The sequence below is a fragment of the Cynocephalus volans genome, chromosome 11 (genome assembly GCF_027409185.1).
Source record: "Cynocephalus volans isolate mCynVol1 chromosome 11, mCynVol1.pri, whole genome shotgun sequence".
Taxonomy (NCBI): Eukaryota; Metazoa; Chordata; class Mammalia; order Dermoptera; family Cynocephalidae; genus Cynocephalus; species Cynocephalus volans.
Genome location: NC_084470.1, coordinates 41,917,836 through 41,939,052, shown reverse-complemented (window position 1 = coordinate 41,939,052; position 21,217 = coordinate 41,917,836). Strand labels below are relative to the sequence as shown.

Sequence of the window (21,217 nt, the reverse complement as noted above, 5' to 3'; positions counted from 1 at the left end):
TATTATGCTAAGTGCAAATTCCAGAAGCATAATATTATCTCTTAAGAATTTTATAACTGAGCACAATTATTTTGCCTTTATTGCTCCCATGAGATAAAAGTGAGTGAGAAACTCATAACTAAGTTCCTGCTATTCACAATGTTTCCATTGGGTGTAGCTATGATATTAGATAGGTTAATATCACAGCCTGCTTATTCAGGAAGGATGCCCAGATATTTGGGGATTTACAGTGACTTTCTTAGTTTTCGGCATTAAATTGTATTAGTCAGCAGTATGTTCTATGGGGAAAACCAGATAAAATACTTTCAAATCAATCTGATCAAGAAGAATTTCAATATGTCTTTTTCCAAAAAGGAAGAAACCTAAAAAAATTGAGGTCTATGTTAAAACTTGAGTCAACAATAATTTCTACATAGTTTGTTGATTTTTGAAAATTTTTATATAACCATATAATTCACACCTAGTTTGAATGTCTTTTATATAGATAGGCGTCTGTTGGATAAAATAAGGGGAAAGTCCACTAACAATAGAACTTCTTTATTCAATGATGAGTCTGAATAGAGTGTCTTAAAATGTCTGTTTATGCTAAAAGGAAAAAAAGAAATAAGTATTTCTCCTAAAGTGCAAGGGCAACTTACATGCTGAGATGAAAACTGCTAACTCTTTCCTTAACACCATATGTCTCCAATTGGATCATAATGAAGTCAGTTCTCAAGGGAACATTAGACATGGGAGCTAACCAAATCAAGGCACAGTCTCGACTATATGCTGACTCACTGATTAACGAGCGATCAGCTATTTCAGATTTTTCAGATTAGGCAAGTGTCTGTCTGTAGGGTCTTTCTGCTTTCTTGACATTCTCCCCAAACCAACCAAGTCATAAAGGGACCCATGACTCTCTACAAAAATATTTCTCTTTTTGTTCACAGATCCCCTTCTACTTAACCTCAATATATTTTATGGAACTGAAATGCCCAGCCCCTGAACTTTCTAATGAGTTTTAAATAGTAGATGCATTGTATGGCAAATACTACTGAAATCCAGCCTAAAAAGGAAAAAGGAAAATACTGTACAACCGAAGAAGTCACTTTTTTCCTCTGGGAATCACCGTAAAGAAAAGAGCAACAAATAAAACAACATTAATTAGTCCGACAGTTCTTTATTCATTGTAATTTTTATTAGTTCAGCACTTCATTCAATCTTTAATTTTTTTATGCATGAGTAAGATACATTTTACATTTTACTTACCTAATATTAAATGCCTTCCTATATGCTACTGGCAGATTAATATCAAGTTGAAGCATTTGTAGCCCTGATACACATGATATATTCAATTCTTTTATGTAGAATGTAACTCTTAATAGCATAAAGTTATATCATTTTATGAAATGCGTAAAATCGTAAGAATTTTGTGTTGGGAAATGTGAAATGCACTGGAATAGTCTAGATTGGTGCTTCTCAAACTATCTCTGATGAATGGGCAGTATTTTAAAAACTGTTCAGTCTGTCAGTAACTGATATTTTTGCAAAATATAAAATAATAAACTCAGATTTCAGGACAATGTCAAGTTGCTATAAATGTTTCTAAACATTTAATCTTACTTTCTGCACGTTTCTTGTCATAGATGGTGCTGTGGGTTGGATGCTCCACCCGCCCCCCAAACGCATTGAAGCTTAAATTGTATCCTCCAAAGTTCCACGTGTTGGAGACTTGGTCCCCACAGTGACAGTGTCAAGAGGGTGGGAAATACCAGTATGGTAATTGAAAGGTGGGGGGCCTTGGAAAGGTGATTAAATTGATGGTTTAATGGTGGTTGTGGCCATTGTTCTGAGGGCTTTCAAAGGAGAGCATATTATGAATCTCTATCTTTCTGCTCTGCCATTTTCTGACACGTGAGACCCCTGCATTGCTGTGAAGCCACAACCAAAGAAGACCCTCACCAGATGTATTACTTAGACTTTGGACTTTGGACTTCCCAGCCTCAGAAACTGTAAGCAATAAATTTTGTTTTCTTACAATTTATCCAGGTCCAGGTATTTTGTTATAATCAACAGAAATGGACTAATACAACTAGTAGGAAATGTTTAGGGACTGGCATCAACCTACGGACTCCACTGTGACTGTCACTGCGTAGATAGTTTACAGATGAGACATCAGCATTTCAATATCAATGGTGAGTCATAAACTTCCTTCGCTTCAAGGGCATTCTTTAACTATTCTTTGCTGTTTTTTTCATAATCCACTTTAAAAAATAGCAGCAGAGATCAAAAAACAGCCAAAGAAGAATCACCAAGAAGCTATTGAGAAAGATGAGTTGCTCCATACTATCAAAAAACACACATTTACAAAAGCAAACCTTTCCCTCCCAGTGACCAACCAAGGACCTTTACTATGGCTCATTCTAATAAAGCAATAAGCCTTCCTACACACTATTTAGTGATTTCTTAATGGCATTTCTTACCTGGGATGCCTGGTGGTGTTTTCAGATATTTTCCATTAAAATGTTGAATTACCACTTCACATTTTTCAGTAGACTCCATTCTGGAAGAAGAAGGTAAACAGGGGATCACACACTTTCATCAAGTTCTGCATATCCAAGAAGAAGAAATAGAAAAGAAAAGGAAAAGGAGAACGCTACGTAAAGGCTTGCTTTGAGAAAATTACCCGAATTGTCAACTGTCTCCATGACTTGTCTGATAGGAGAACATCACAGACTCATCATTGCCCAAAGCATTCTTCACTCTACTGAAAGCTGTCTATGTGGATGGCTCTGTGATGAGTGCTCACCTGGAGATAACCCTGAGGTTTTATTTTACTTAATTCACACAAGGACGTCTGGCAATGGAAAGTGCTTAATAAATGTCTGCTGAATAACTAAATTAGCAGCCTGAAAGGTAAGCTTTGTTATTGCTCTTCATATTCATGAAGGAACTGAGGCTCAGAGGGACAGACTACCTTTCCAATAAGTGGTAGAGTTGGAATTTGAACTGACACCTGTCCAAAATTAAAGCTTATAATATAACAACTAAGCTATGCCACTGAGGGACTCCACAAAACAAGCTGAGGAGATGTCTTTTATTTGAACACTTGCAGCCTAAAGGAGTGATTACAGCAGTACTGTCTCATCAGCATCGTGCTTTCATTGAAAACGTACTGGGTAAAAAACACCCAAAGAGAGTATTTGGGGGTCCTACATGTGGGATGAAGATATATATATATATATATAAATCTTAGAATCTCAGGTCCTATCCTTTCTTAATTTCGAATTTTGGACAATCCCCTATTTTTTTCATAGTACATATCAATATTTCTGAACTAGGGTTCTTGTGCCAAATTTTGGCATCTCACATACAATCTAAGGAATGAACATTTTGAGCCATACCACCATAGTCTCAATTTTGGCAGTGTTGCTATACCTTATGTACAGTCGTATTTGTAACATTTTTCTAAGTAATAAATGATATCTGGCCTTTATTATTTTATAAAATTGGGTGGGGATGATACAAAGTAAAATATTGATTTTAATTAAAGGAAATTAAGTCCTACAAACAGTACACTGCAAGCAAAAATAAATTTAAGGAACAGCACCAATACACATGAAAGAATGCATATGAAATGTGTGAAATTTGTCCAAAAGGCAAAGTATAATTTTGGATTTTCTGCTATGTTATTAATATGAGCTTTCTTGGAATGGAGCCCACTGATGCCAGTTGTAAAATTTTCCTATGTTGAAATTTTATGTCTGTTTTCAGAACCATATTACGTGACCATATTACATGCTGAGGAAACAAAATAAGGAAAAAATATGTTAACAGATGCCAAATAAGTTATACATATTTATTACAGCTACAGGATTCTAATGTGAGAGGAATCCCAGAAGCCAGGCAAACAGAGAAGCAAGCACAAAAGGCAGGAAAGGACTTTGGAGAAGTAATTAGGGCAGCAGCTGAGCTGCACAGGTGGGAGGGCTTGGGTCCTTTACACAAGGTGGTAGGGGGAGCAGACCACGTAACTGAGTGGAAGGTTCACCTGGGAAACTCTTAGAGATAAACTGGGAGATGCAAACAGGGCATCTGTACCTGTATTATCAAATGTGGAGATGGTATCAGGAGCAGGTTCCATTGGAGAGATGTAATTATTTTCCGAAAATTTTTAAGTGTTTTCAGAGGCACATTCCTATGAAGTATGGGAGGGACAATCACCTTTCTGTATTGATGCACACGGCAAATTTCGACTACTAAGCAGGACTGACTTAACGGCATGAAACCTGTGTTCTCCCATGGAGCCCCACCCTTAGAATAAGCCTGAACTTGGTTTAAACTCTGTTGTTACCATTTTAAAATTTTTAATAATTTTTTAACAAGAGGTCCTGCATTGTCATCTTTAATTGGGCCCTATTATTTATGTAGCTGATCCTGCTACGACAAGAAAGTGCGGGAAACTAATTTAACATTAGCAGGTCAGTATTCATTTTATCAGATGACCCAGTGGATCCAAATAAGTATTATTCTGAAGAAAATCTTAAGAATAAATCAAATTGGTGTCAAATTAAAAAAAAAAATCTTTAAGCTACATTACATGCAATTTCAATAAATAAAAATAAAGATAGCATTTTGGTTATTATTGCATCACAAGTTTCCCCAAATCAGAAGATATTTAAATAAGAAAGGCAAGATGAATCTTTCTCCATTCAAAATATTTAGCTACAGCGAAGTACAGTTTTCCTAAATCTTTCAAATTTTCTTTCCAGTAGAACCTTTTTTGTAAGTCTTCAAAATTTTTTGGTTTTTTTTAAGCAGGAAATTTCCATTTCTAGGAACAAAATAATTCTAACTCTGCTCTTTCTCTCTTCCCCCAGGATCTACTATCTATTGTCTCTCAGGGAAAATAACCTTCCTTCCCAGAAGAGATATGAATGGGAGAAGAAATGTAAGCCCTTAATTGCTACAGATGTTACTTTATGGAATTTTTATTCCAGGAGAGTTACAGAATGAAAAACTTATGCTCCAGAGCCCCTCCCTGTTCAATCTCTCTCTGGGTACTCATCTAGACAAAAGGCAGTTAAGAATCCAAAACTTGCTTGCAAGAGTCCTATAAATCAAATTCTTTCTCTTTGTCATACAATGATATGGAATTCTAGATGAAGAGTAGACCTAGATGGGGGTTAGTGTGTGTGTGCTTGTCGATTCTACAGATATATTTTAGGGAATAGAGAGGAAGCTGAAGAAGAAAACCAGGTAGCTAACCCGCTCCGCCCACCTAAAATATTTTTGTTCTGGTTTGAAAGTCTCAAGTCTTCCCTTTTGAATTCTACATATGATCATCTTAACACTGTTTTACAGCCATATCAAGCTGGATGGGGCTGTATCTGTGAATGCAAAGACAGCAGCAGCAGCATAGATTGTTCACGTTGAGTTCATTCAGATTTAACTAAGTGTATGTCTGCTGTGAGCCTTAAGAGACTCTCATCTCTGAAAGAATAAATGCAATAAAAGTCTGTTTTCTGTAGCTGCTGGCACTTAGTGTCAAACCATGTTATGCTGCACCACCCAGCAGTGACAATTTCATTTTAATACACGGGGCACATTGTAACAAGGCAAAGCAGTCCCAGCAAAGATGGTAATATAGGAGCTGCCAAGGGGAAAAGGCTCAGTGTTCCTCACACATTTTATGTGGAAACAGAACAAAAGTGAATCCCAGAGAGCTCTTGGGGGGGACGGAGATTGGATTTGAATAGCCATCTTAGGAAGAATGCGCCCATTTTCTTCTCAAGTTTCACAATTAACTGCTCTGAAACGCCAGCACAAGCTATCTGAAATCTGGCACACGCTTCAGTTGAAACTGACACTAGCATTATCAAGTGAGTCTGAAAAGCCGGCACACCAGACACGGCTGCCTTTACATGTCCCTTTCAGGCAGGCCACCGAATCACTTGCTACAACTGCTTCTATTCTTCCTAGGCGGTACCTGAACCCCCTTGCGTCTTTCAGAACAGCTCAAGTGCCAGGCCAACCATTCACCTGACAACACATTAATTAGTCTCTTACAAGACTCCAATCATTGTATAAAGCTTCAGGGTTTTCTGTTAGGTCTGATGTTTAAATATAAGTACACATTAAAGGTCCTGTTTGACATTCTTTCTTGTCTCAGTGCCTAGGAACCTAGTTTCAGTCATTCGAAACGCACCAAAGAATTGTGCTGCTGCTGCTTTTTATTTTTTTTTTTTCTTCTTTTTTTTTAACAACAACTACGAAGTGGAGCTAGTTTCACAGCCAATACAATTCCCACAGGCAAATTACATCAGATGAGAGCCTGATCCAATATTAGTAGAATGTTCTGGGTCAGACTAAACATTCAAAGGTAGAAAAGTATTTTGCTAAACCATTTGCAGTCTACCTATCTCACTCACCTCAATAGAGAATCTCACGGTTTATGATCTTAAAGCAACAGGCATTATTAAATCATGTGTTTAAAACAAATCCACCCTGTCATCTATTATGGTTAATTAGAGGTTTCCACTATTGTGAAATGTTTGTCGTTTTGCAATCACAGGCTCTGTACAAACTATTGGCAACTTAGAGTATCCAACAATGCAAACCACTCATATTTATTTCCGGTAAGATTTACGAGAAGGGTCAACATTAAAAGATTTTTTAAAGTACTAAAATGTGTATTCCTTCTGACATTTCAAAAACAAATTATGTCATTTACTTCTTAGTCCATTGTAATGGAAGGAAGAATAGTGAGCCCTAGGAACAAAGATGAATGAATGAGCTGAATTTTTTTCTTAGTTTGTGTAATTAGTTTGCTTCCTGCCAGGCGCCTGATATTCCTAGGATACAAGTGGCATAAATGCCACATAGTGAATCAGAGCAGCCTCCCTGCCATCCCCTGTTGCAGAAACCCAGACATTTTGGTGGTGTCTTGCTTAGCATTACGTTTCTCTTAGGAAATGGAACTGTGGGTAATATTTGAGTAATGAAAACCCACTCCAGAGTTGTAGAATCACATAATTTCAGGACTGGAAATGGGCTCAGATATCAACTTCTACATTGTACAGGTGAAAAAACTAACACCAGAAGACTACATTTGGCTTCCCTAAAGCCTAATTAGTGGGTGAGCTCAGAAGAGAACCTTTGTCTCTTGCCTCTTAACTCAGATGGTTTATTTGGAAGAGATGGAGCTCCATTGCTGGCCACATGTCGTCTCTCCTGATTGCCCATACTGGCTGATCTACTTCAGTCTGTTCTGAAGTTGGATGGGTCCTGCTGTCTCCACTCCATTCAGACATGATTAACTAAAATAGTTTTCAAAATTTGGAGACATACTCTGATATGATGAGACATATCACTTCTGTTGCTTGTTCCAAAAACCTATGCATCATCTAGGTCCTATCATGAGAAAAACATCAGACAAACCCAGATCTGGAGATGTTCTTCAGGATACCTGGCTAGTACTATTCAAAGAGAACAAAGAAAGCCTGAGAAACTATCACTGACCAGAGCAGGCTGGTGACATGTAACAACTAAACACAATATGTACCCGTACTACCCGAGATTAGATCCTGAAACAGAAAAAGAATACTAATGGAAAAATTGGTGAGATACAAATAGAGTGTGAAGTTTAGTTAATAGTAATATGCCAATGTCAGTATCTTAATTTTGAAAATGTGCCATGGTAATATAAGGTGTTAATGGGGGAAACTGGGTATGTGGTATGTTGGAACTCTGTATTGTCTTTATAACATTTTTGTAAATGTAACTTACTCCAAAATATAAAGTTTATTTAAAAAATCACTACATATTAAAATGATCAGAAAACTATTTTTAAAAACACCAATATCTGGGGCCCAGCCAAGGAGATTCAGACTTAATTGTTTTGGCATGAGGCCCAGGCACAAAGTTTTCAAAGCTACCCAGGTGGTTCCTGTGCACATCCAGGGTTGAAAACTGCTGTTCTGGAGCACTATGTCAGGTTTCCCAGACCAGAAGCCATGGGTCAACTCCAGTCTACAAGTATATTTTGTTTAGACTGCAAAGAGTTTTTGGAAAATTTGAAATAGTTGTTAACCTTTAAAACTTGGTAGCATTCACATGAAAATGTGAATTTCTGACTCCCCTAGAAAGATGGGATAGTCTGACATGTTTTCTGCATGGCAACTGTGGTAAAATAAAAAATATAGTTTATCTTTGTCCCAGGTTCCTGGCATAGAGCTCCGAAAACTTTTGGAATTTTCTGAGTTATAGGAGTATCTTTTATTACTCAGAACAGACAATTTTTGGACCACACTTAAGTTTATGCTAATGAGGTCATTCAGGGTGGGGTGACCACCCCAGATAGCTTCAGGATGGGGGCTGGTCACCAGAAAGACTAAGACATGATTAGTGGTTTGAAACATTCAGCCCCACCCTCTGACTTCTGAGGATTGGACAAGGGCTAGAGATTGAGCTCAATCACCAATGGCCAATGATTTAATCAATCATGATTACTTAATGAAATGTCTATAAAAAGCCCCTAAATGATGAGGTTTGGGAGTTTCCAGGTTGGTGAACACACTGATGTGCTGTGAGGGGGGTGAGCCCGGAGAGCATGTGGAAGTTCTATGTCCCTTCCCCCATACCATGCCATATGCATCTTTTCCATTTGGCTGTTCCTGAGTTGTATCCTTTATAATAATTGGTAAGCATAAGTATAGTGTTTCTGTGAGTCATTCCCGTATTGTATTTAACCTGAGATGGCAGGGTGGGGGTTGTGAGAACTCCCAAATTTGTAGTTGGCAGGGCAGAAGTGTATAGCTCGTTTGCAGCTGGCATGGGACTAAGCCCTTATACCTGTGGAGTCTGACAATAATTCCAGGTAGTTAGTGTCAGAATTAAATTGCATTGTAGCACACCCAGTAGTGTCAGAAAGTCGAAGAATTAGTATGCAAAGACAACATATATTTGATGTCAGAAAACACCATATATTTAGTGTCAGATAAAAAGACCACAGATTGTGGGCTGGAGATGAAAAACACTTGCCTATTTTTTTTTGGCAGCTGGCCAGTATGGAGATTTGAACCCATGACCGTGATGTATCAGAGGCTGTGCTCTAACCAACTGAGCTAATGGGCCAGCCTAACACTTGCTTTCATAAGGAAAGCCAGTTTGCCATCATTCCTACCAAGCAGCATCAATTGTTAATCCTAAGGCAAAGTAGTAGATGCCATTTATCGCTGACCTTGCACTTGTTTTTTTTTTTGGTTGTTGTTGTTTTGTTTAGTTTTTTAATAGTGGAGCCAAAAGAAAATAAAAATATTTAATTTCATTTATCCACATGGACTGGTGTTTTTCTCTTTGCCTTTCCATTATACATATGTCTTTTCTGTCCTGCTCTATGCCCCAAAGAAATGACCCTTCTATGGACTGTATCATCTTAGCTCTCTTATTTGCTGGCTTTCCATGGGGTTCTACATCGGACTCCTGAAGGGACATCAAAAGACAGAGTAGAGAGAAGTAGAAGTAGAGAAAGTGGTCTTTCCTCAATCTCTCCCTGCTTTGGCACCGTGTCTGTCTAGCAGGGGCTGCATCCCTCTCTGTCTGCAGCTCTTCTAGGCAGTCCCTGCCCAAAGGCTCCAGGTCTCATCGGCTCTGGCCGCATGCCTCCACTTGCCCCTGCAGCCCACAGGGTGGTGAGGGCTTTCGTCTGTTGATCCTCTGGGGTATCACAACATGCCAGTGTCAGTCCCCTTCAGTCTGCCCACACTTCTATAAATACTCCTCCATTCTATCCTCTTCACTTGAGTCATCTAGAGTGAAATTCTGCTTCCAATCAGCACCCTGATGGCTACATCATAAAACTATAAACAATAGAGGAATACAAACTTACTCCAGAGGCTGTGTTTTAAAAAATAAAGGAAAAAAAATTTTTTTTTTACACTCGATCTGGAAACTACTTCTGTCACTTAGATTACCTGACTACCCCCACTGGGCACCCTTGTCTAGATGCATAATACTCTAAATCTATCTTTTAGCCGTGGACTAATGTTTCCAAAAGGAATTTTGGTGGGAAAAAGTGGAAGAAAATTAAACTTAAAAAATTAAACTGAGATAAAGAGGAAATTAATAACTATAGGTCTAGAAGTATAGGTCTAGAAAACACCTGCCATTAAATGCCTCTAGAATGCATTATCAGTTTTGATCAATCTCTTTGAGCTACAGCCATATTTCATTCGTAGATATTATTACCTATTATACATCTTTCCCTTGACCTATGATCTAACAATTTTGTTTCCTTTCTGTTTCCCAAATATGCCAAACTTGGCCCCACCTTAGACCTTCTACTTCCCTTTCCCCGTGCCAGGATTGCACTCTTCCCTCTTCCTCTCCTCCAAGAAAGGCTCCTGGCTGGTTCCTTCTCATTTGCACCTCACTTTAAATATTCCCTCTTCAGAGGGCTTTCCTGTCCCTGACCTCTAGTCCCCCCATTATCTATCATGCCCCTATGTTTTGTTTTGGTTTTGTAACACTTTAATTAGGGATTAATTACTTGATATTTGATTATTTGTTTATTTCATACTTATTGTCATCTCCCCAGTTCAGTAATGAAAGCAGATATTTTCTTTGCGTACATCTCTGGATTACTGCATCTAGAACAATTACTGGCATATTAGTAGTGCTCGATATATATTTATTGGATGAACTGAATGAACGATTGAATACATTTTATTTATCAGGAAAAGAAGCTCAGAGAGTTTAAGTAACTGGCCCAAGAACACAAATAAGAGGTGCAGAACTAACATGCAAGCTAGGTTATTTCCGACCCATGTAGAGCCATGTTCAAAACCATAAAAATGTAGAGAATAAATGGTTTAGCCTAACTCACAGAAAGCTGAGAGTATAAGAAAAACAATAAATAGAGATATCTGGCTATATTTGCAAGTCTTTCTTCTCTATTGAGTAGAAGAAGACTACCTGTCTCAAATCCCCACCACCTTCTGGATGCCCCAGGAGTTCTTGTCATGCTTTGTGCTTAGAGCAGGTACAGGGCAAAGTGGTCTTACGGGTCCTGAGCATACAGAATGGCCACCATTTCCAATCTAGAGATAACAAAGTTGCCCAAATTCAGTTTCACATGGGTAAATAATTTTTCAGAATTCTCTTTGCATGCCACAGAGGGCAATCTTTGGAATATAGTCATTCCTCCAATTTTATAATAATAAATCAAAAAAGGATATATTGTTCCCCCTTCTCCAGATTTTTATAAAGGTGTATATAGAAGAAGACTTGAGTCCAGAAGATTTCAGAATAATAGATTATTTGATATTTGATGCAATTTAATTTATTTGTTTGGTTGGTTGGTTGATGGGTTGGTTGGTTGGTTGTTGTGGGTTTTGAAACCCAGGTCTCTGAATATATGGAAAATAAAGCAGAATGTTCTGCCTTTTCCAGCCAGGATCGTGACTTTCCAATGGTAAGATTAAAAGAGGCAATGAGAAGAAACAGCCGAAAGTAAAAGAGACATACAAAACAAGAACAAAATTGAAGAAGCTGGAGGAGAGACCAGGACTATACTCTGCAGTGGACCATGTTGCTGACAAATGGAAGAGGAATTAAAATTACCAAAAGGAATGAAACATAACCTCTCATTCTCTTCAATCTCAGCAAACATAACTATAACCTGTTTCTGTGCAAATACAGCTGTAGTTTAGAGATTGCTAATCGCTAAGTGTACACCTTAGAGATTTTCTTTGGTCACAGTTTAATTTCCTGGTTCCATGTATTTGAGACAGTAATGGCAAACGAGTTGCCAAAATGGCAAGGGAGGAACCGTCAACAAGATGATGGACTCAAGGTAGATATAGTCAAAACATACTCCAAACAATGAATACAAATTTTGATAGACTTGATGGTCATATAAATAAACAATCATATATTTGTCCCCAAAGAAAGTACTGGTGTTTGCTTACAAATTTTTAAAAATTCCTATATTTTCATTATGTCTGTTCTCAGTGTTCTCATATTCCAGGAGGTGAGAGAAGATAGGGAGCAAGAAGAAGTATCAGGCAGTAGAAGGTAAATCAATACAATTTTAAAGTTATTCATAGAAGATACAAGAAGAATATTTTTAACCTGTCATTTATACTGATTTTTATTAATTAGGCTAGTATTTTCTGCCTATAACTGCCATTATTATTATTATTATTTTTACTTAGTGAAAATAAAGAACTGAAATTTCTTATTTAGAAAGCTTTCTCATTCAGTGAGAAGAGGTGGTACACAGGGCCGCCCCTATGTTAAAAGTCATGCAAACAAAGCTCCATGAGAATCAAATTAAGAGTAATGAAGAAGGGTGAAAAATACTACAAAGCACAAAGGTCTCTGTGTTCCGTGGTCTCTCACGCTCTTTAGCTCACCAGGGGACAGTAAATGCATTTCTTAAAGAGACTCTATGTTCCCAGATGTTGAAGCTGGATTAATTGTGAATGCTTACCCCCATCCCTTCCCCACTCTGGGTCATTCTTTACTGGCCTCTCCTAATACTCTTTCAATGTGATTTTGCTGGACAAACGGTCTCAAGTTTCTGGGAATGGGAAATGGGTAGCATGAACACACAGTTATGTCCCCCAGACTCTAGCTGATTTATGCTCTGATCCTCACCCTCCCAGGCAGGGTAGTCTGTTGGCACCCACGAGCTCGGCAGTACTGGGTCTGACTGTCAGCATTCCCACCATAAACTTCTGTTTTTAGAGGTTTATGACTTGACTATAAAATGCTGCCTGGAGGGGGATGGATCTTACAAAATTGTTTTAAGTTACAAGAGAGTAAAAAAAAAAAAAACATAAAAAATAAAATAAAATGTCTGTAATTTCAGACACTAGTGCTTCTGGAACTTGGAAAAGCCTGCAATTGTGCTGTCTACGCACCCTACTGGCATTCAAATCACTGCTTTGAAGTTCAGTGTTTTAAATATAAAATGAAGATACTCCTTTTACTTTGAAGAGATGGTTATCAAAGAAGATTAATGTATAGCTTGCAAGTAAAATAATAATGGATTTTTTTTTCTAGTCAAAGGAATTTTAGACTCTTGCACATGAATTAGGACTACATCTGATTAGAAGTGACCAATGGTAATATTCAAAAATGAAGCCAGCTGAAAGAATTATTCAGGTTTTGTGAACTGCGATAGTCATAAATTCAAGAGAATTGTACAACAATTTACTAGATATGATTATAGACTGGCTTTTCCTTTAATAATGGATGTGGCACTGAGAACTTTTACAGAAAGAAACAACTTGTGAACCAATAGTAGTTCAGCTGATGTATTCTCTTATATACATCTATATACATCTTATATACATCTCTTATATACATAGTATTCTCTTATATGCCAGTATTCCCTGTCTCAGTATTGGCCTACCATTATCATAAAATGTTATCTCCCTACATACTGCTATTGTCAAAAAACAAACAAAAAAACCAAAACCAAAAAAAACCTTGGAGTGATTTTATTTATTCATCATCAAAAAGTTACTGAAGATGAGTTATGTGTCAGACAACGTTCTAGATGCTGGAATAGCTGTGCAGAAGGAGGCATGGTCTCTATCCTTGAGGAACAGGAAAGGAGACAGACTTGTGATAAGCGCATTTTGAGAAAGTGATACAGTGTGATAGAGGCATCAACAGGATTCAATTCCATCTAGAAAAATCATAGATAATAACTTTAGAGCAGTAGTTCTCAGTGTGGTTCCCAGACAGCAGTGTCAGTATCACCTGGGAATTTGTGAGAAATGCATGTTTTGGTCCCACTCCAAACCTACTGAACTAGAAACTCTAAGAGCAAGGCCCAGAAGTCTGAGTTTTTAAAGAACTTCCAGATGATCCTGAGAACCAGTCCTAATGCCCTCAGGCAACATTTCTCAACCTTTTGAAAGCAGCAATAACTTGAAGTGCTTGTTAGTGCGCAGATTTGTTGCTGCTCACCCCCACCACCAGATTGCTCATTCAGTAGGTAAGTAGGTGGGAAAAACTGCATTTCTAGACAGTTCTCAGGTGATCTGGGAAGCACACTTTGAGAACCACTGTCCCAAGACATCTGCATGTAATCTAATAACTTCTCTCACTTGCTATGTATTATCCTTGGAAGAATCGAGAAAATAGTGACTCAAATCATCTCTGTTTGTGGTTCAGAGGTAACATTCCAGCGCAGAAAGGCTGCGTAAAAAAGGGGAGGGGATAATATTTTTTAAAAGAAGAAACACTTGTGCAAGAGTTAAGTTGCTGAATGACCAAGTTAGTTAAGGCATTAGCCATAATTGTTTGAGAAAATGCAGAACAAATGTTAAAGTGTGAGGAAGAAGGAATTTGGGCAGATCTACTTACATATGGCACAGCTAAAATTGTTTTCTTGCATAAAATTAGGTTAATCATGTGGGATCCTGATCTTTGAAATTTAAAGTCTAAGATACATGGAGAATGAAATAGTCTTTCTCTATCAGTTTCCTGGCTTAACAAAAGACAGGCATATTCACATTTTCTTTTTCTTTCTTAGGCATAGGAAACCATTGGCTTGACTTTAACCTATGGTTTCCTTTTCAACCCACATACCACTTTCTGAAATTGAAAAAAAAACATGATTTAGAGTGCAGACACCTAAGCTTCAGTATTGGAATGTGACTGATAATTCATATTCAAAGCTCAAAGTTTTAAAAGACCATTGAGTTTAGCTGTTCAGGAACTTCCTTTGTAAAATGGTGATTATGAGTTCCATCATCCACCCACCCATCCATCTATCCAACAATGAAAAAGGAAACGACTTAAGGAAACATGCAATTCAGTAAGTGAAGGCAGAAATTAGATAGTGAATTCACTGCAATTGTGATACATCTTTATGGGGCGGGGGAGGGCGGGAACTTTTACAGGAGCTGTAACAAGAGCACCTAACTTCGTCTGAAGCCTAGGTTTAGAGGTCAGTAAAGATTCTTTGTAGAAAAGACCTTTAAGCCAATACCTGAGAGATGAATAAGCAGAAGCCAGAGGAAAAGTCAAGAAAATTATAACCAGTCAAGAAGGGCAGCTTGTGTCCTGGACAGGACAGTCAAAACCAGGAAGGTTAGTGACATCAGGGATCATGCCTGAGAGATCAGCAAGTGAAATCACTTAGGGCATATTGAAAGATTGTAAACATGACCGTGACATGATCAGATGTGAATTTTTAAGGGCTCACTTGTGGCTTCTGGAGGAGTGAGAGGCTGCATTCAGAGAAGGGATAAAATATCAGTTTAAAATTCCCACCCTTCCTCAGTTCCTAAAGAAAAATATCTTTGTAAGTTTTACTCTTTCATAACATTGTACGCCATGATTACAGTTTTACCACTTACAATATATTTTACTATAATATTTAGCTTAAGAAGAATAAGTTCTATTTTAAACAAACTCAAAGTGTACAGAAAAGATAAACATGAGAGAAGTAAATAGTACAATCTTTGTCTTATGAGCTGAACTGTGTCCCCCAGAAGTCATATGTTGAAGTCCTAACCCCTAGAATCTTAGAATGTGAATATATTTGGAGACAAGGTCTTTAAAGAGCTAATTTAAGTTAAAATGAGGCTACTACAGTGGGCCCTAATCCAATACGACTGGTGTCCTTATGAGAAGAAGAGATTAGGACATAGACATGTACAGAAGGAAGACCACGTGAAGGAGATACAGGAGAAGACGGCCACCTACAGGCCAAAGAGAGAGGCCTCACAAGAAACCAACCCCAAAGACACCTTGATCTCTGGCTTCTAGCCTCCAGAATTGTGAGAAAATAAACTTCTGTTGTTTAAGCCACCCAACCTGCTGTATTTTGTTATGGCAGCCCTAGCAAACTAACATAGTTTATATCAAAAAATCCATGTTTAAAAAAAAATTGCCATAGATCTTCTTAGAAAGTGTGTTCTCTAGATGACATTGAAATGCATTTATTTCTCAGCAGCAGTACAAATGAAGGAGAAAGTAATTTATTAGAGTTTCTAGAGGGCAAGGGGTGAGGGAAGCATTGCAGGAATGTGCATGCCGTGCAAAGTGCAACGTAGCAGTTGTTCTGGTGAACTCCCACACTGCTCAGACCTTGGATAGCAGGTTGTACCCTATCCAAGAATGACTCCATTGGCAAAATTGAGAGCCCCGGGTGGTGTCATTAGCTTTGCCATGACCATGAAAATCAATAGTCGTCAATGTGCTGAAAGCCTGAATGCCTCATGCACCCATTCGAGTCAGGGAGATTGTCTTCATTTTGCTTATTTTTGTTCAAAACATCAAATGTATCTTACATATGTCTACTGGCCTAATATGTGTGGAACATTACGGGGAATAAAAAAATGTTTAAGAAAGGTCCATGACCTCCAAAACCTCAAGTTGGGGATCAGTTAACATTTATATTACTATTTGTTATCTCCCAAAGTGGGTGAACAGAAGTTGATTCAAAATGGTTTTTCAAGTGATGGTTGGGTTCATCCTAGGTGGACACACCTGTCTGCAATGGGCTGACTTCCAGATGACACCTCACATTCATCCTGAGCAATGTAGGAGTTCACCGAAACATCCACATTAAGTCAGCTGGAGACGCACATAAAAGCACAAAGCCTTGCAGACAGCAGCGTTTGCTTCTTTGTCTTTGAGCAGTTTCTTTTACTCTGTGGTTTCGTGAGCTTTGTTTTTCATGAAAGCACAGCAGGTACAACCATTTTAACTCCATTTCTGGCTGAGATCCTCTTTTATAAACATTCCCTTAAAGTTAAAATGAAAACAACTCTTCCTTTTGCAACAATGAAAGAAATACAACTTTTTTTTTTTTTTTTCCTGTTCTGCCTAAAATATTAAAAAATACACAGCTAGGGCCTCTTAAATGCAAATGCCTTCTTGGCCTCCCCTTATATTTCTCGGTTCCTTGGGACTTCCCAACAATTCCTGTTTTCCTAAATCTTTCCTCTCTTCTCTCTTCTCCTTACTGAGAAATTCTACCATCTCTCTGTTTTGGAAATCAATGCAAAAACATTTGGATGTTTTGTTCACCACACAGCTTCTTTTGTTTTGGGATACTGGGCATTTATTATCCCTGGCAGGAACTGGCCGCATCTGATTTTGTTGATCTACAGGCACAGAGAGGATTGGGAGCTTGTATGCATATCATTATGACTCAAGACACATAAACACATTCTAGGTACACACTTCAGCAAGCATAATGTATTTATAATTACATTGGAATTCTTTGGCTCAAAGCAAACATATAGAGACACAAAGATTTGATAAGATGCCTTTTATTTATTTATTTATTTTTTGCATATTCTATTGCTTTGGGCCCAAGTACTAGAACTGAATGAAATCAAAAGGGAACAATGAAGGAAGATAAGTTACATACTGAGCAAGAGTTTTACCTGGCAAAGCCAACACCTCTGCTGACTCCATTAGCGTCTCTTAGTATTCTTGTGGAAATGACATGTCCGAAGGGTTTCAGCATATTCTCAAGTTCCTGCTCATCCATAGAAATGGGGAGATTTGAGATGTATAAGTTTGTTGGGTCTTGCTCTTGTTGCTAAGGGAAGGAAAGAAACAAATGTGGTGAGTTCTGAATATTGAGAAATATTGTATAAATGGAGAAACTTTTGCTTAAACTGCAGTCTGGTTTCCAGTCTCCACAGTGCTCTGGAAAGTGCTTTCACCCGGGCACTACTTCTTTTTACTGAATTCTCTTCCTGTGCAGAATGTTTCTCATAAAAACAATGCCATCAGTGAAAGCCAAGCTCTCTGTCCAGCCTTTCTCCGAAAAGACTAATAAACTTTTACTGCAATTGAACTAAGGTAAATGTGGATATTCATTTCTATTACCACTAAATGCTACTTCCACAATTACTACTCTAACTAGCATTACTTCTAGTTACTGATTTACATTTAGTGAGTGTTCATAACGTGCTAGGCATTGTTCCAAGCACTTAATATGCATTATTGTACTCAATATTCTCAATTAATTTAATTATCATTATATAGATGACAAAATTGATCCCTAACTTGTCCAAGTGACACAGCCCATAAATGTCAAAACCAGAGCTGAAATCTGGGCCTATCACCTAAGTTCCTGAGCTTCAGTGCTCTGCTATTCTGCCTTCCACTAGACCAGTGGGTCTCAGAGTGTGGTCCCAGAACCGCATCAGCTGCAGCGCATCTGGGAACTTGTTGGAAATACAAATTCTCAGGCCCGACCCCAGAACTATTGAATCAGAAACTCTGAGGGTGGGCCAGGCAATCTGTGTTTTGACAAGCCCTCCAGGTGATTCTGATAAATGCTCAAGTTTGAGAATCCCTGTCCTAGACCAAGCATGAGCGTTTATATACAAATGAGATTGTGATGTTTATTATTTTCTAATCCAGCAGCAATAATACTTAAATAAACTTTGCTTAATGCAAGGGAAAACCACAATTGCTAGCATTATTTGTACATGCATGAATATTCTGCATTTCATACAATAAATTAATGTTAGAAAGTCTCAAAATAAAACATAGCCATAAACCTGATATAATTAATCATTAATACCAAAACATATCAGATATTTAATTGAACCATTACATTTTAACCATAATAGCAACCTTAACTTCAAAGATAAGCAAGAGATTAAATGGGAAAAGGAAATCCTGAAATCTATAGGAGATGTCATTATGTAACAGCAATGTATCTTTTGTGAAAAGATGACATATTATCAGAAAATTTGAGGTTTTAAACACAACAAAAAAGTAAAATAAACAAGATTCTTAATATTACTTCAGATTAAGAAAGAATTTTGGAACAAAACTAAATTTCATTATTTTTGACAGCTCTAAATATTCAAATGGGTCATAATATTGTTATTAAACCTTGAGATGAATAAGATCTGTTATTAGGTTCATTTTTTAAACATAGTTTACTTTCAAGCTATTTTTATTACCATGGAAAATAGCAAAGATGAACATATAATCAATCTGAAAAAGACAACCACAGCTTTAATATTTAGGAATGGTGTAAATGTAGAAATTATACAAGTGAAGTCTCTCTCCCTCACTCTCCCTCTCACATACACACACACCACCACCACCACCACCAATACCATTAAATGGCATCATTTTAGAGAGAAAACAGAGATAATATTATCCTTCTCCAAACTGTTATGATCTTGCTTTTTGTTTGTTGGTTTGATTTGGTTTTGCTGGGGTGGTAAAAAAAACAAAATAAAAAATCATATTTTAGGTACATAATAATAAACCTATGTACATGTAACTTACAAATTTTATACTATTTCACTATCCACCATTTAATTTAAATCTTCACATTTGTCTCTCCAAAGGTAGTTTGGCAAATATTATTATACTTATTAGATAATAAAGAATTGGAGTCATGAAATATTTATCATCTTACCCAAGGACAATCCAATAATTAGTAACACAGTTAGATTTAGACTCAGTGACCATATTTCCTATCTTCCACCTCAGGGCATTTTCTACTAGCTTAATCATTTGCATGTGAAATATTAGAAATTTTTGCCAGCCATGTATGTTATTTATTTAAAAATTTCTCTAAATCAACATACCTTTGGGGCTTAAATGAATATATTTAATAAGATAACTTTATGTTGCTACTATAACTTAAAAGCCAGTTTCATCTGCCATAAATAGAAGGCTACTGTAAGAACAGCCAGCAAATTAATGTTATTAAATTGTAGCTAGATAATATTTGTTTGCAGAAGGCTTTGTCACCTCTGGTTGACTCTGTTACAAAGGGGATTTGTAATTAAGAGAGGTGTTAGAAGCACAATAGCGTAAGACTGAGTCATTTTAGTAGGACGAATCAGAATTGAGAAAGGAATAACTTTCTTATGATGTGATTTCTGAGTCCCACACACCTAGATATACTTTCATTCCATGAGAAATACATGTCCCACAGCTTAGGATCCAGAGATTAACAATGAGTGGGCCACAGCACATGGTGGTCCCATGAATGAGTTAAAATTTACCCAATATTCGGCCCCTCTTTTCCCTTGATCAGGCTAAATAACCACAAGCAACCTACCCTGCTGTTGTAAGGTACTGTACAGATCTTGTTATTTCTAGGCAACAGTGCACTAGTTTATCCTAATTCAGATCCATTCCCCAATTCCCTAAATGTTGAACACATTTCAGCTTCTCAAAATGGTGCTCAATAAACAAGTAGCTCTTAGTACATAGGGATTGCCCAGTAAGCTATTTTCTGAATCCACATTCAAATAAGACCGACTCCTTTATTTGTATTCATGGAGACAATATAGCATTGGATTACTGCTTTTCCTCAATTTTATATTATTGGGTAATGTTACTTATTAAGTAATTCTGTCCTTTGAAATACAGTATTGGTCTTGAATATTTTTTGTTGACATTATAATTTAACTTCTGCATAGAATGAACTTTAAAATAGTACATACATTTATGTTTTTACTTTCAATTTTATTTACATATCAGGCTTGTATAAACAGAGGGTCATTTTCAAAAGTTTCATTGGCACTATGAAAAAAAGAGCACTTCCCTTTTTAGAAAGATTTCTCATGTAATAACTACAATCTAAATAAGTTTTAAAAATCCTTTTTTAAACTTAAATTTTCATGGACATATAGCTCCAGAATGGGCCAAGGGAGGCATCTTGTCCAATCTTATCATTTAACAGATGGAAAAAAACAGAAGCAAGAGGAACGGTTATGACTTGCCCAAGGCCATCCAGGCTAGAAATAGAACCCATGTTCTTTGAAACGATCCAGTGTTCTTACCAATTCATAACACCGACTCCACTCTTACAATCCAATGACTTGTAAACAGCAAATTGAGGTTCAAAGGATTATTAGTATAGATGAAAATGAATATCTCTGAATTCCTTGTTTAATTCATCTTTGCCTATTCATCAATTAGCTTGAGTTACAGAAAAATGTTGAGTTACAAAGGCTTTGATAGGAGTTCCCTGTCTTAGTAAGCATTCTACACACAGTATCTGAAAGAATACTGTGCAGTTATACTAGTTTGTAAAAGTATACAACTACAATTCATACATCTAGTACATTTAATTGACCATGTCACCATAATTACCCATACCCCCACCCCCCATTTTTGTTTGTTTCTACATCTTTTTATCTGTATAGGGATTTCTTGATTTATTATTTAGTTTTGTCAAAAGCTCATAAAAAAGTTTTTAAAATATCCTTTC

General features: G+C 37.2%; 1 protein-coding gene across 5 annotated transcripts in view; it reads right to left on the bottom strand.

Annotated features, from left to right (window-relative positions):
* Nucleotides 1-21,217, bottom strand: part of RBMS3 (RNA binding motif single stranded interacting protein 3) — a 672,503-nt gene that overhangs the window by 223,348 nt on the left and 427,938 nt on the right. For all 5 annotated transcript variants that reach the window (XM_063114184.1, XM_063114181.1, XM_063114183.1 and 2 more), the window contains exons 5-6: nucleotides 17,400-17,557; nucleotides 2,463-2,542 (exon numbers count right to left, since the gene is read on the bottom strand). In XM_063114184.1, coding sequence (XP_062970254.1) covers nucleotides 2,463-2,542; nucleotides 17,400-17,557 — 238 coding nt within the window. The remainder of the gene's footprint in view (nucleotides 1-2,462; nucleotides 2,543-17,399; nucleotides 17,558-21,217) is intronic.